Raw genomic sequence first — 15,743 nt, 5'->3', positions numbered from 1 at the left:
ACAGAAGTCATTTCAGACTTCATGAGTCAGATGTTGTAATTCTTCATGTTTTTGTCTCCATGTTTCTGAGCTGCTCAGAGATCAGCTAATAGGGATATTCAATCACTTTTTTTAAATGTATGTATGTTTCATTTATATTTTCAGTTTCTTTAAATGTGACTTTTTCCTTTGTGTTTTTATCCATGGAAGCTGTCACTGCTCATCACCATGTTTTTAACCTTCACTGACATTTCTTCAGATGGAAATGTGAACTTCTCTTTGTTCTAAATGTTAGTTTCATGTTTGTATTGATGTATGTGTGTCTGTTGTTTCTGTAACAGAGAAAACAGCAGAACTTCCTTCATCACAGATATGTTGTTCTCATCACTTTGTAAATTCATAAAGAAATGTTCAATCCAACTGTAATGATCATGATAATAATCATTAATGATGTTCTTGTACATAGCTGACATTCTGGGTTAAACTAACTGACTGTGTGGATGAAGTCAATCTGAACATGAAATCATTGATCACACTTTACTGATTGGATGTGTCAACAATCTGAAGCTTCAATAATCAATAAAGATTATTTTTATCCACAGTGATCAAAGTGTTTTCTTCTCATTGAAAACTTGTGTACTTTTACTGTAATACTTTAACTACATCACTCATAATACTGCAGGACTTTTACTGTAATACTGCATACTACATCACTCATAATACTGCAGGACTTTTACTGTAATACTGCATACTACATCACTCATAATACTGCAGTACTTTTACTGTAATACTGCGTACTACATCACTCATAATACTGCAGTACTTTTACTATAATACATTAACTACATCACTCATAATACTGCAGTACTTTTACTTGTAATGGAGTATTTGTACTTTGCAGTAGTGTTAAATGTTGAGCAGCTTTTAAGTGAGGCTTTACTGTAAATGACGAAACACACTTTGAATCCACAAAGCGGCTCCTCGTCCTGATAACCGTCTCTGTTCCTTAAACAAAACAAGCTCCACTCTTCCTTGTTCTCTCCCTTCAGGTTGTAGATGGGCGTAACCAATATGTGACGCAGCACAGACCTATCAGGCTGCATTCAGCAGAATCACATGATCAGATCAGTTCAAACCTGTTTCATTTAGGCCGTCAGTCGCTCTGCTGATAAAGCAGTGGAGGACAGTGAGAAGATCTTCAATCAGCTGATCCGTCTCCTCCAGAAAAGAAGTTCTGATGTGAAGCAGCAGATCAGATCCCAGCAGGAAACTGAAATGAGACGAATCAAAGAGCTTCAGGAGAAGCTGCAGCAGGAGATCACTGAGCTGAAGAGGAAAGACGCTGAACTGAAGCAGCTCTCACACACAGAGGATCACAACCAGTTTCTACACAACTACCCCTCAGTGTCACAACTCAGTGACCCTGAAGACTCATCCAGCATCAATATCCGTCCTCTGAGATACTTTGAGGATGTGACAGCAGCTGTGTCAGACCTCAGAGATAAATTACAGGACATCCTGAGGGACAAATGGACAAACATCTCACTGGCAATGACTGAAGTGCAGGTTTTACTGTCAGAACCAGAACCAGAGCCTAAGACCAGAGCTGAGTTCTTAAAATATTCACGTGAAATCACTCTGGATCCAAACACAGCAAACACATGGCTGTTATTATCTGAGGGGAACAGAAAAGTCGGAGGCATGTTTCAACAACAGACTTACTCTAGTCACACAGACAGATTCACTAAGTGGTGGTAGGTCCTGAGTAGAGAGAGTCTGACTGGACGTTGTTACTGGGAGGTCGAGAGGAGAGGAGGAGTTAATGTAGCAGTCGCATACAAAAATATCTGCAGAACAGGAAGTGAATCTGGATTTGGACGAAATGACAAATCTTGGTCTTTAGATTGTTCCACGAACAGTTATGAATTTTGGTACAACAACACTAAAACTCCCGTCTCAGGTCCTGTTTCCTCCAGAGTCGGAGTGTACCTGGATCACAGAGCAGGTATTCTGTCCTTCTACAGCGTCTCTGACGCCATGACTCTCCTCCACAGAGTCCAGACCACATTCACTCAGCCTCTCTATGCTGGACTTTTGGTTGGTGGAAACACAGCTGAGTTGTGTAAACTGAAATAGACAGAAGTCATTTCAGACTTCATGTGTCAGATGTTGTAATTCTTCATGTTTTTGTCTCCATGTTTCTGAGCTGCTCAGAGATCAGCTAATAGGGATATTCAACACTTTTTAAACTTCATGTTTCATTTATATTTTCAGTTTCTTTAAATTTGACTTTTTCCTGTGTGTTTTTATCCATGGAGGCTCTCACTGCTCATCACCATGTTTTTAACCTTCACTGACATTTCTTCAGATGAAAATGTGAACTTCTCTTTGTTCTAAATGTTAGTTTCATGTTTGTATTGATGTATTTGTGTCTGTTGTTTCTTCAACAGAGAAAACAGCAGAACTTCCTTCATCACAGATATTTTGTTCTCATCACTTTGTAAATTCATAAAGAAATGTTCAATCAAACTGTAATGATCATGATAATAATCATTAATGATGTTCTTGTACATAGCTGACATTCTGGGTTAAACTGACTGACTGTGTGGATGAAGTCAATCTGAACATGAAATCATTGATCACACTTTACTGATTGGATGTGTCAACAATCTGAAGCTTCAATAATCAATAAAGATGATTTTTATCCACAGTGATCAAAGTGTTTTCTTCTCATTCAAAGCTTGTGTACTTTTACTGTAATACTGCATACTACATCACTCATAATACTGCAGTACTGTTACTGAAATACTGCATACTACATCACTCATAAAACTGCAGTATTTTTACTGTAATACTGCATACTACATGACACATAATACTGCAGTACTTTTACTGTAATACTGCATACTACATCACTCATAATACTGCAGTATTTTTACTGTAATACTGCATACTACATGAAACATAATACTGCAGTACTTTTACTGTAATACTGCATACTACATCACTTATAATACTGCAGTATTTTTACTGTAATACTGCATACTACATGACACATAATACTGCAGTACTTTTACTGTAATACTGCATACTACATCACTCATAATACTACAGTACTTTTACTGTAATACTGCATACCGCATCACTTATAATACTGCAGTACTTTTACTGCAATACTGCGTACTACATCACTCATAATACTGCAGTACTTTTACTTGTAATGGAGTATTTGTACATTGCAGTAGTGTTAAATGTTGAGCAGCTTTTAACTGAGACTTTACTGTAAATGAGGAAACACAGTTTGAATCCACAGTGCGGCTCCTCGTCCTGATAACCGTCTCTGTTCTTTAAACACAACCAGCTCCACTCTTCCTTGTTCTCTCCCTTCAGTTTGAAGATGGGCGTAACCAACATGTGACGCAGCACAGAGCTGTCAGGCTGCATTTATGACTGAATCACATGATCAGATCAAAGTTTAAACCTGTTTCATTTATCAGGAAGTGAAACTCAGTCAGTCGTTGCCTCTGAGAGCTGAAATGGCGCAGAAAGATCAACTGGACCTAGAAACAATCAGCTGTTCGATCTGTCTGGATCTACTGAAGGATCCAGTGACTATTCCTTGTGGACACAGCTACTGTATGAGTTGTATTAAAGGATTCTGGGATGGAGAGGATCAGAGGAAGATCTACAGCTGCCCTCAGTGCAGAGAGGCCTTCACACCGAGGCCTGTCCTGAAGAAAAGTACCATGTTTGCAGCTTTAGTGGAGCAGCTGAAGAAGACTGGACTCCAAGCTGCTCCTGCTGATCACTGCTATGCTGGACCTGAAGATGTGGCCTGTGATGTCTGCACTGGGAGGAAGCTGAAAGCCTTCAAGTCCTGTCTGCAGTGTCTGGCCTCTTACTGTAAGAATCACCTCCAGTCTCACTATGAATCACCTACATTTAAAAAACACAAGCTCGTGGAGCCATCCAAGAAGCTCCAGGCGAACATCTGCTCTCGTCATGATGAGGTGATGAAGATATTCTGCCGTACAGATAAGAAGTGTATCTGTTATCTGTGCACTATGGAGGATCATAAAGGCCACGACACAGTCCCAGCTGCAGCAGAAAGGACTGAGAGGCAGAGAGAGCTCGAGGTGAGTCGACTAAACATCCAGCAGAGAATCCAGCACAGAGAGAAAGATGTGAAGCTGCTTCAACAGGAAGTGAAGGCTGTCAGTCGCTCTGCTGATAAAGCAGTGGAGGACAGTGAGAAGATCTTCACTGAGCTGATCCGTCTCCTGCAGAAAAGAAGCTCTGATGTGAAGCAGCAGATCAGATCCCAGCAGGAAACTGAAGTGAGTCGAGTCAAAGAGCTTGAGGAGAAGCTGCAGCAGGAGATCACTGAGCTGAAGAGGAAAGACACTGAACTGAAGCAGCTCTCACACACAGAGGATCACAACCAGTTTCTACACAACTACCCCTCAGTGTCACAACTCAGTGAACCTACAGACTCATCCAGCATCAATATCCGTCCTCTGAGATACTTTGAGGATGTGACAGCAGCTGTGTCAGAGCTCAGAGATAAACTACAGGACATCCTGAGGGACAAATGGACAAACATCTCACTGACAGTGGCTGAAGTGGACATTTTACTGCCACAACCAGAACCCAAAACCAGAGCTGGTTTCTTAAAATATTTACGTGAAATCACTCTGGATCCAAACACAGCACACACAGAGCTGTTATTATCTGAGGGGAACAGAAAAGTAGAATGGACATATCAACAACAGTCTTATTTTAGACACAGAGACAGATTCACTAATCATCTTCAGGTCCTGAGTAGAGAGAGTCTGACTGGACGTTGTTACTGGGAGGTGGAGAGGAGAGGATGGGGAGTTTTTGTAGCAGTCGCATACAAGAATATCAGCAGATCAGGAGAGGAATCTGAATTTGGACGCAATGACAAATCTTGGTCTTTATATTGTTCCAGTAACAGTTATGACTTTTGGTTCAACAACATTAAAACTACCGTCTCAGGTCCTGGTTCCTCCAGAGTCGGAGTGTACCTGGATCACAGAGCAGGTATTCTGTCCTTCTACAGCGTCTCTAAAACCATGACTCTCCTCCACAGAGTCCAGACCACATTCACTCAGCCTCTCTATGCTGGACTATTAGTTAGTGGTGGAGCCACAGCTGAATTGTGTAAAGTGAAATAGACAGAACTGGGGTGTGACGAGATCTCGTGCCACTTCTCGTCGAAGTGAATATTGTCTCCCGAAACTATAATTAAGGGGCGTACCAAAAAAAAGAAAAAGAAAAGACGATCGGGTTTCTATCGCTCATTTGCATGTCATGTCTTCTTTTTATAATGTCACGTGTGGATCATTAACCTTGTTGCAGTTTCTACCTGTTGAGAAGATCTCAGTCAGAAGTATGAGATGAGGAGAGGAGCAGGTTAACCTCAGGTCTCTACATTGAGTCTGAGATAGGAGGAGCGGAGGAATCTAGCACAGCTGTGGAAGCCTAATGATGCCAAAAGTAAAATGAGTCACACTACCAAATCATAACACCATTTATATGTTGTTCTACTTGTGTGTTTATGTGATACAGGATTTGTGCAATTTACTTTTATTGCTGTGTTTTGTTTATTAGCAATATATTATAATTTGTGATCATTGGATTCTTTATTTAATTTATATTTATATATTAGAATTGTTTCTACTCTTTATAATTTACTTTTTAGTATTTGTGATTGTATCTAACTTTTGTATTTAGGGTTGTTATTTCCATAAATACCTAAATCTATAAAATATCTATATGGAGAAACCTTTTACAGTGCTGCATGCTGCATATGATAGTTATATATTTAGAAAGTAGAACTAAAGTGATTCATAACAAGATGATTAGTTAAAACATTTCAATTTATTTTCCATTTTGTGAATTTCAAATAAAAGAACAGTCATTTATTTCCTCATTGAAGTTTTCTTAAGATATAGTTAAAATCTCGTCTCATCTCGTGAGCTGAGTGTATCGTCACACCGCTAGTCAGAAGTCATCGGCTGACATGGAGGCTCTCACTGCTCATCACCATGTTTTTAACCTTCACTCACATTTCTTCAGATGAAAATGTGAACTTCTCTTTGATCTAAATGTTAGTTTCATGTTTGTATTGATGTATTTGTTTCTGTTGTTTCTGAAACAGAGAAAACAGCAGAACTTCCTTCATCACAGATATTTTGTTCTCACCACTTTGTAAATTTATGAAGAAATGTTCAATCAAACTGTAATGATCATGATAATAATCATTAATGATGTTCTTGTACATAGCTGACATTCTGGGTTAAACTGACTGACTGTGTGGATGAAGTCAATCTGAACATGAAATCATTGATCACACTTTACTGATTGGATGTGTCAACAATCTGAAGCTTCAATAATCAATAAAGATGATTTTTATCAACAGTGATCAAAGTGTTTTCTTCTCATTCAAAGCTTGTGTACTTTTACTGTAATACTGCATACTACATCACTCATAATACTGCAGTACATTTACTGTAATACTGCATACTACATCACTCATAATACTGCAGTACTTTTACTGTAATACTGCATACTACATCACCGATAATACTGCAGTACTTTTACTGTAATACTGCATACTACATCACTCATAATACTGCAGTACTTTTACTTGTAATGGAGTATTTGTACTTTGCAATAGTGTTAAATGTTGAGCAGCTTTTAACTGAGGCTTTTCTGTAAATGAGGAAACACAGTTTGAATCCACAGTGCGGCTCCTCGTCCTGATAACCGTCTCTGTTCTTTAAACACAACAAGCTCCACTCTGGGATCAGATTTCATTGCCCTCTGCCTTCAGTTTGAAAATGGGCGTAACCAACATGTGACGCAACAAAGACCTATCAGGCTGCATTCACTGCAGGATCACATGATCAGTTAAAACTCAGACAGTCGTTGCCTCTGAGAGCTGAAATGGAGCAGAAAAATCAGCCGGACCTAGAAACAATCAGCTGTTCGATCTGTCTGGATCTACTGAAGGATCCAGTGACTATTCCCTGTGGACACAGCTACTGTATGAGCTGTATTAAAGGATTCTGGGATGGAGAGGATCAGAGAAAGATCTACAGCTGCCCTCAGTGCAGAGAGGCCTTCACACCGAGGCCTGTCCTGAAGAAAAGTACCATGTTTGCAGCTTTAGTGGAGCAGCTGAAGAAGACTGGACTCCAAGCTGCTCCTGCTGATCACTGCTATGCTGGACCTGAAGATGTGGCCTGTGATGTCTGCACTGTGAGGAAGCTGAAAGCCTTCAAGTCCAGTCTGCAGTGTCTGGCCTCTTACTGTAAGAATCACCTCCAGTCTCACTTTGAATCAACCAAATTAAAGAAACACAAGCTGGTGGAGCCCTGGGAGAAGCTCCAGGAGAACATCTGCTCTCGTCATGATGAGGTGATGAAGATATTCTGCCGTACAGATAAGAAGTGTATCTGTTATCTGTGCACTATGGATGAACACAGAGGCCACGACACAGTCCCAGCTGCAGCAGAAAGGACTGAGAGGCAGAGAGAACCCGAGGTGAGTCGACTAAACATCCAGCAGAGAATCCAGGACAGAGAGAAAGATGTGAAGCTTCTTCAACAGGAGGTGGAGGCCGTCAGTCGCTCTGCTGATAAAGCAGTGGAGGACAGTGAGAAGATCTTCACTGAGCTGATCCGTCTCCTCCAGAAAAGAAGCTCTGATGTGAAGCAGCAGATCAGATCCCAGCAGGAAACTGAAGTGAGTCGAGTCAAAGAGCTTCAGGAGAAGCTGCAGCAGGAGATCACTGAGCTGAAGAGGAAAGACACTGAACTGACGCAGCTCTCACACACAGAGGATCACAACCAGTTTCTACACAACTACCCCTCAGTGTCACAACTCAGTGAACCTACAGACTCATCCAGCATCAAGAGACGTCCTCTGAGATACTTTGAGGATGTGACAGCAGCTGTGTCAGAGCTCAGAGATAAACTACAGGACATCCTGAGGGACAAATGGATAAACATCTCACGGTCAGTGACTGAAGTGGACGTTTTACTGCCACAACCAGAACCCAAGACCAGAGCTGAGTTCTTAAAATATTCACGTGAAATCACTCTGGATCCAAACATAGCAAACACACGGCTGTTATTATCTGAGGGGTTCAGAAAAGTAACATATACGTTACATCCACAGTCTTATTCTAGTCACACAGACAGATTCACTGATAAGTGGCAGGTCCTGAGTAGAGAGAGTCTGACTGGACGTTGTTACTGGGAGGTGGAGTGGAGAGGATCAGTAGTTTTTGTAGCAGTCGCATACAAGAATATCAGCAGAGCAGGACAGATATCTCTATTTGGACATAATGACAAATCTTGGTCTTTAGATTGTAATCCTTACAGGTATGGATTTCGGTTCAACGACATTAAAACTACCCTCTCAGGTTCTGAATCCTACAGAGTCGGAGTGTACCTGGATCACAGAGCAGGTATTCTGTCCTTCTACAGCGTCTCTGAAACCATGACTTTCATCCACAGGGTCCAGACCACATTCACTCAGCCTCTCTATGCTGGAATTTTAATTAGTGCTGGAGCCACAGCTGAGTTGTGTAAACTGAAATAGACAAAAGTCATTTCAGACTTCATGTATCAGATGTTGTAATTCTTCATGTTTTTGTCTCCATGTTTCTGAGCTACTCAGAGATCAGCTAATAGGGATATTCAATGTTTTTTTAACTTTATGTATGTTTCATTTATATTTTCAGTTTCCTTAAATGTGACTTTTTCCTGTGTGGTTTTATCCATGGAGGCTCTCACTGCTCATCACCATGTTTTTAACCTTCACTCACATTTCTTCAGATGAAAATGTAAACTTCTCTTTGTTCTAAATATTAGTTTCATGTTTGTATTGATGTATTTGTTTCTGTTGTTTCTTCAACAGAGAAAACAGCAGAACTTCCTTCATCATAGATATTTTGTTCTCATCACTTTGTAAATTCATAAAGAAATGTTCAATCAAACTGTAATGATCATGATAATAATCATTAATGATGTTCTTGTACATAGCTGACATTCTGGGTTAAACTAACTAACTGTGTGGATGAAGTCAATCTGAACATGAAATCATTGATCACACTTTACTGATTGGATGTGTCAACAATCTGAAGCTTCAATAATCAATAAAGATGATTTTTATCAACAGTGATGAAAGGGTTTTCTTCTCATTCAAAGCTTGTGTACTTTTACTGTAATACTGTATACTACATCACTCATAATACTGCAGTACTTTTACTGTAATACTGCATACTACATCACTCATAATACTGCAGTACTTTTACTGTAATACTGCATACTACATCACTCTTAATACTGCAGTACTTTTACTTGTAATATTTTAACTACATCACTCATAATACTGCAGTACTTTTACTGTAATACTGCATACTACATCACTCTTAATACTGCAGTACTTTTACTTGTAATATTTTAACTACATCACTCATAATACTGCAGTACTTTTACTGTAATACTTTAAATACATTACTCTTAATACTGCAGTACTTTTACTGTAATACTACATACTACATGATACATAATACTGCAGTACTTTTACTATAATACTGTATACTACATCACTCATAATACTGCAGTACTTTTACTGTAATACTGCATACTACATCACTATAATACTGCAGTACCTTTACTGTAATACTGCATACTACATCTCTTATAATACTGCAGTACTTTTACTGTAATAATACATACTACATCACTCATAATACTGCAGTACTTTTACTGTAATACTGCATACTACATCACTCATAATACTGCAGTACTTTTACTGTAATACTGCATACTACATCTCTTATAATACTGCAGTACTTTTACTGTAATACTGCATACTACATCACTCATAATACTGCAGTACTTTTACTGTAATACTGCATACTACACCACTCATAATACTGCAGTACTTTTACTGTAATACTGCATACTACATCACTCATAATACTGCAGTACCTTTACTGTAATACTGCATACTACATCACTCATAATACTGCAGTACTTTTACTGTAATACTATACTACATCGCTCATAATACTGCACTACTTTTACTGTAATACTTCATAATACTGCAGTACTTTTACTGTAATACTGCATACTACATCTCTTATAATACTGCAGTACTTTTACTGTAATACTGCATACTACATCACTATAATACTGCAGTACTTTTACTGTAATACTGTATACTACATCACTCATAATACTGCAGTACCTTTACTGTAATACTGCGTACTACATCACTCATAATACTGCAGTACTTTTACTTGTAATGGAGTATTTGTACTTTGCAGTAAAGTTAAATGTTGAGCAGCTTTTAACTGAGACTTTACTGTAAATGAGGAAACACAGTTTGAATCCAGAGAGCGGCTCCTCGTCCTGATAACCGTCTCTGTTCTTTAAACACAACAAGCTCCACTCTTCCTTGTTCTCTCCCTTCAGGATGTAGATGGGCGTAACCAACATGTGACGCAGCACAGAGCTGCCAGGCTGCATTTATGACTGAATCACATGATCAGATCAAAGTTCAAACTTGTTTCATTTATCAGGAAGTGAAACTCAGACAGTCGTTGCCTCTGAGAGCTGAAATGGCGCAGAAAGATCAGCTGGACCTAGAAACAATCAGCTGTTCGATCTGTCTGGATCTACTGAAGGATCCGGTGACTATTCCTTGTGGACACAGCTACTGTATGAGCTGTATTAAAGGATTCTGGGATGGAGAGGATCAGAGGAAGATCTACAGCTGCCCTCAGTGCAGAGAGGCTTTCACACCAAGGCCTGTCCTGAAGAAAAGTACCATGTTTGCAGCTTTAGTGGAGCAGCTGAAGAAGACTGGACTCCAAGCTGCTCCTGCTGATCACTGCTATGCTGGACCTGAAGATGTGGCCTGTGATGTCTGCACTGGGAGGAAGCTGAAAGCCATCAAGTCCTGTCTGCAGTGTCTGGCCTCTTACTGTAAGAATCACCTCCAATCTCACTTTGAATCACCTACACTTAAAAAACACAAGCTGGTGGAGCCTTCCAAGAAGCTCCAGGAGAACATCTGCTCTCGTCATGATGAGGTGATGAAGATATTCTGCCGTACAGATAAGAAGTGTATCTGTTATCTGTGCACTATGGAGGATCATAAAGGCCACGACACAGTCCCAGCTGCAGCAGAAAGGACTAGGAGACAGAGAGAGCTCGAGGTGAGTCGACTAAACATCCAGCAGAGAATCCAGCACAGAGAGAAAGATGTGAAGCTGCTTCAACAGGAAGTGAAGGCTGTCAGTCGCTCTGCTGATAAAGCAGTGGAGGACAGCGAGAGGATCTTCACTGAGCTGATCCGTCTCCTCCAGAAAAGAAGCTCTGATGTGAAGCAGCAGATCAGATCCCAGCAGGAAACTGAAATGAGACGAGTCAAAGAGCTTCAGGAGAAGCTGCAGCAGGAGATCACTGAGCTGAAGAGGAAAGACGCTGAACTGACGCAGCTCTCACACACAGAGGATCACAACCAGTTTCTACACAACTACCCCTCAGTGTCACAACTCAGTGAACATACAGACTCATCCAGCATCAATATCCGTCCTCTGAGACACTTTGAGGATGTGACAGCAGCTGTGTCAGAGCTCAGAGATAAACTACAGGACATCCTGAGGGACAAATGGATAAACATCTCACAGACAGGGACTGAAGTGGATGTTTTACTGTCACAACCAGAACCAGAACCAGAGCCCAAGACCAGAGCTGAGTTCTTAAAATATTCACGTGAAATCACTCTGGATCCAAACATAGCAAACACACGGCTGTTATTATCTGAGGGGAACAGAAAAGTAACATATACATTACATCCACAGTCTTATTCTAGACACACAGACAGATTCACTGATCAGTGGCAGGTACTGAGTAGAGAGTCTCTGACTGGACGTTGTTACTGGGAGGTGGAGAGGAGAGCAGGTGCATTAGTTTATGTAGCAGTCGCATACAAGAATATCAGCAGAGCAGGAAGTCAATCTCTATTTGGATGTAATGATAAATCTTGGTCTTTAGATTGTTACCCTAACAGGTATGGATTTCGTTTCAACAACATTGAAACTCCCGTCTCAGGTCCTCGTTCTTCCAGAGTCGGAGTGTACCTGGATCACAGAGCAGGTATTCTGTCCTTCTACAGCGTCTCTGAAACCATGACTCTCCTCCACAGAGTCCAGACCACATTCACTCAGCCTCTCTATGCTGGACTTTGTCTTTATAATGGAGCCACAGCTGAATTGCGTAAACTGAAAGAGACAGAAGTAATTTCAGACGTCATGTGTCGGATGTTGTAATTCTTCATGTTTTTGTCTCCATGTTTCTGAGCTGCTCAGAGATCAGCTGGCATGCTAATAGGGATATTCAATCACTGTTTTAACTTTATGTATGTTTCGTTCATATTGTCAGTTTCTTTAAATGTGACTTTTTCCTTTGTGTTTTTATCCATGGAGGCTCTCACTGCTCATCACCATGTTTTTAACCTTCACTGACATTTCTTCAGATGAAAATGTAAACTTCTTTTTGTTCTAAATGTTAGTTTCATGTTTGTATTGATGTATTTGTGTCTGTTGTTTCTTCAACAGAGAAAACAGCAGAACTTCCTTCATCACAGATATTGTGGTCTCATCACTTTGTAAATTCATAAAGAAATGTTCAATCAAACTGTAATGATCATGATAATAATCATTAATGATGTTCTTGTACATAGCTGACATTCTGGGTTAAACTAACTAACTGTGTGGATGAAGTCAATCTGAACATGAAATCATTGATCACACTTTACTGATTGGATGTGTCAACAATCTGAAGCTTCAATAATCAATAAAGATGATTTTTATCAACAGTGATGAAAGGGTTTTCTTCTCATTCACAGCGTGTGTACTTTTACTTTAATACTGCATACTACATCACTCATAATACTGCAGTACTTTTACTGTAATACTGCATACTACATCACTCGTAATATTGCAGTACATTTAAAGTAATACTGCATACGACATGACTCACAATACTGCAGTACTTTTACTGTAATACTTTAACTACACTACTCATAATACTGCAGTACTTTTACTGTAATACTGCATACTACATCACTCATAATACTGCAGTACTTTTACTGTAATACTGCATACTACATCACTCATAATACTCCAGTACTTTTACTTGTAATGGAGTATTTGAACATTGTAGTAAAGTTAAATGTTGAGCAGCTTTTAACTGAGACTTTACTGTAAATGAGGAAACACAGTTTGAATCCACAGAGCGGCTCCTTGTCCTGATAACCGTCTCTGTTCTTTAAACACAACAAGCTCCACTCTGGGATCAGAGTTCCTTGTTCTCTCCCTTCAGGTTGTAGACGCAGCACAGAGCTGTCAGGCTGCATTTATGACTGAATCACATGATCAGATCAAAGTTCAAACCTGTTTCATTTATCAGGAAATGAAGTTCAGACAGTCGTTGCCTCTGAGAGCTGAAATGGAGCAGAAAAATCAACTGGACCTAGAAACAATCAGCTGTTCGATCTGTCTGGACCTACTGAAGGATCCAGTGACTATACCTTGTGGACACAGCTACTGTATGAGCTGTATTAAAGGATTCTGGGATGGAGAGGATCAGAGGAAGATCTACAGCTGCCCTCAGTGCAGAGAGGCCTTCACACCGAGGCCTGTCCTGAAGAAAAACACCATGTTTGCAGCTTTAGTGGAGCAGCTGAAGAAGACTGGACTCCAAGTTGCTCCTGCTGATCACTGCTATGCTGGATGTGAAGATGTGGCCTGTGATGTCTGCACTGTGAGGAAGCTGAAAGCCATTAAGTCCTGTCTGCAGTGTCTGGCCTCTTACTGTGAGAATCACCTCCAGTCTCACTATGAATCACCTACACTTAAAAAACACAAGCTGGTGGAGCCATCCAAGAAGCTCCAGGAGAACATCTGCTCTTGTCATGATGAGGTGATGAAGATATTCTGCCGTACAGATAAGAAGTGTATCTGTTATCTGTGCACCATGGATGAACATAAAGGCCACGACACAGTCCCAGCTGCAGCAGAAAGGACTGAGAGGCAGAGAGAGCTCGAGGTGAGTCGACTAAACATCCATCAGAGAATCCAGGACAGAGAGAAAGATGTGAAGCTGCTTCAACAGGAGGTGGAGGCCATCAATCGCTCTGCTGATAAAGCAGTGGAGGACAGTGAGAAGATCTTCAATCAGCTGATCCATCTTCTCCAGAAAAGAAGCTCTGATGTGAAGCAGCAGATCAGATCCCAGCAGGAAACTGAAGTGAGTGGAGTCAAAGAGCTTCAGGAGAAGCTGCAGCAGGAGATCACTGAGCTGAAGAGGAAAGACGCTGAACTGAAGGAGCTCTCACACACAGAGGATCACAACCAGTTTCTACACAACTACCCCTCAGTGTCACAACTCAGTGAACCTACAGACTCATCCAGCATCAAGAGACGTCCTCTGAGATACTTTGAGGATGTGACAGCGGCTGTGTCAGAGCTCAGAGATAAACTACAGGACATCCTGAGGGACAAATGGACAAATATCTCACGGTCAGTAACTTATGTGGACGTTTTACTCTCAGAACCAGAACCCAAGACCAGAGCGGTATTCTTAAAATATTCACGTGAAATCACTTTGGATCCAAACACAGCAAACACATATCTGTTATTATCTGAGGGGAACAGAAAAGTAGAATACACAGGACAAAAACAGTCTTATCCTAGTCACACAGACAGATTCACTGAGTATCGTCAGGTCCTGAGTAGAGAGAGTCTGACTGGACGTTGTTACTGGGAGGTGGAGAGGAGAGGAGTAGTTATTTTTGTAGCAGTCGCATACAAGAATATCAGCAGAGCAGGACAGATATCTGTATTTGGACGTAATGACAAATCTTGGTCTTTAGATTGTTTCAATGACAGGTATGGATTTCGGTTCAACGACATTAAAATTACCGTCTCAGGTCCTGAATCCTACAGAGTCGGAGTGTACCTGGATCACAGAGCAGGTATTCTGTCCTTCTACAGCGTCTCTGAAACCATGACTCTCCTCCACAGAGTCCAGACCACATTCACTCAGCCGCTCTATGCTGGAATTTATGTTGGAGACAAAGCTGAGTTGTGTAAACTGAAATAGACAGAAGTCATTGCTCACTGCTCATCACCATGTTTTTTACCTTCACTGACATTTCTTCAGATGAAAATGTGAACTTCTCTTTGTTCTAAATGTTAGTTTCATGTTTGTATTGATGTATTTGTGTCTGTTGTTTCTTCAACAGAGAAAACAGCAGAACTTCCTTCATCACAGATATTTTGTTCTCATCACTTTGTAAATTCATAAAGAAATGTTCAATCAAACTGTAATGATCATGATAATAATCATTAATGATGTTCTTGTACATAGCTGACATTCTGGGTTAAACTGACTGACTGTGTGGATGAAGTCAATCTGAACATGAAATCATTGATCACACTTTACTGATTGGATGTGTCAACAATCTGAAGCTTCAATAATCAATAAAGATGATTTTTATCCACAGTGATCAAAGTGTTTTCTTCTCATTCAAAGCTTGTGTACTTTAACTTTAATACAGCATACTACATCACTCATAATACTGCAGTACTTTTACTGTAATACTACATCACTCATAATACTGCAGTACTTTTACTGTAATACTACATCACT

The 15,743-nt window shown here is 40.2% G+C and overlaps 1 protein-coding gene across 1 annotated transcript; it reads left to right on the top strand.

Annotated features, from left to right (window-relative positions):
* The first annotated feature begins 3,515 nt into the window (after positions 1 to 3,515).
* Positions 3,516 to 12,358, top strand: LOC128373830 (E3 ubiquitin/ISG15 ligase TRIM25-like). Its single transcript, XM_053334025.1, has 2 exons — positions 3,516 to 5,168; positions 10,544 to 12,358. The coding sequence occupies exons 1-2, from the start codon at positions 3,516 to 3,518 to the stop codon at positions 12,356 to 12,358; spliced, it is 3,468 nt and encodes a 1,155-aa protein (XP_053190000.1).
* Positions 12,359 to 15,743: the final 3,385 nt, after the last annotated feature.

This window comes from Scomber japonicus, chromosome 15, assembly GCF_027409825.1.
Source record: "Scomber japonicus isolate fScoJap1 chromosome 15, fScoJap1.pri, whole genome shotgun sequence".
Lineage (NCBI taxonomy): Eukaryota > Metazoa > Chordata > Actinopteri > Scombriformes > Scombridae > Scomber > Scomber japonicus.
The sequence above is the reverse complement of the archived record's forward strand: the minus strand, read 5'-3'. Positions and strand labels throughout refer to the sequence as shown.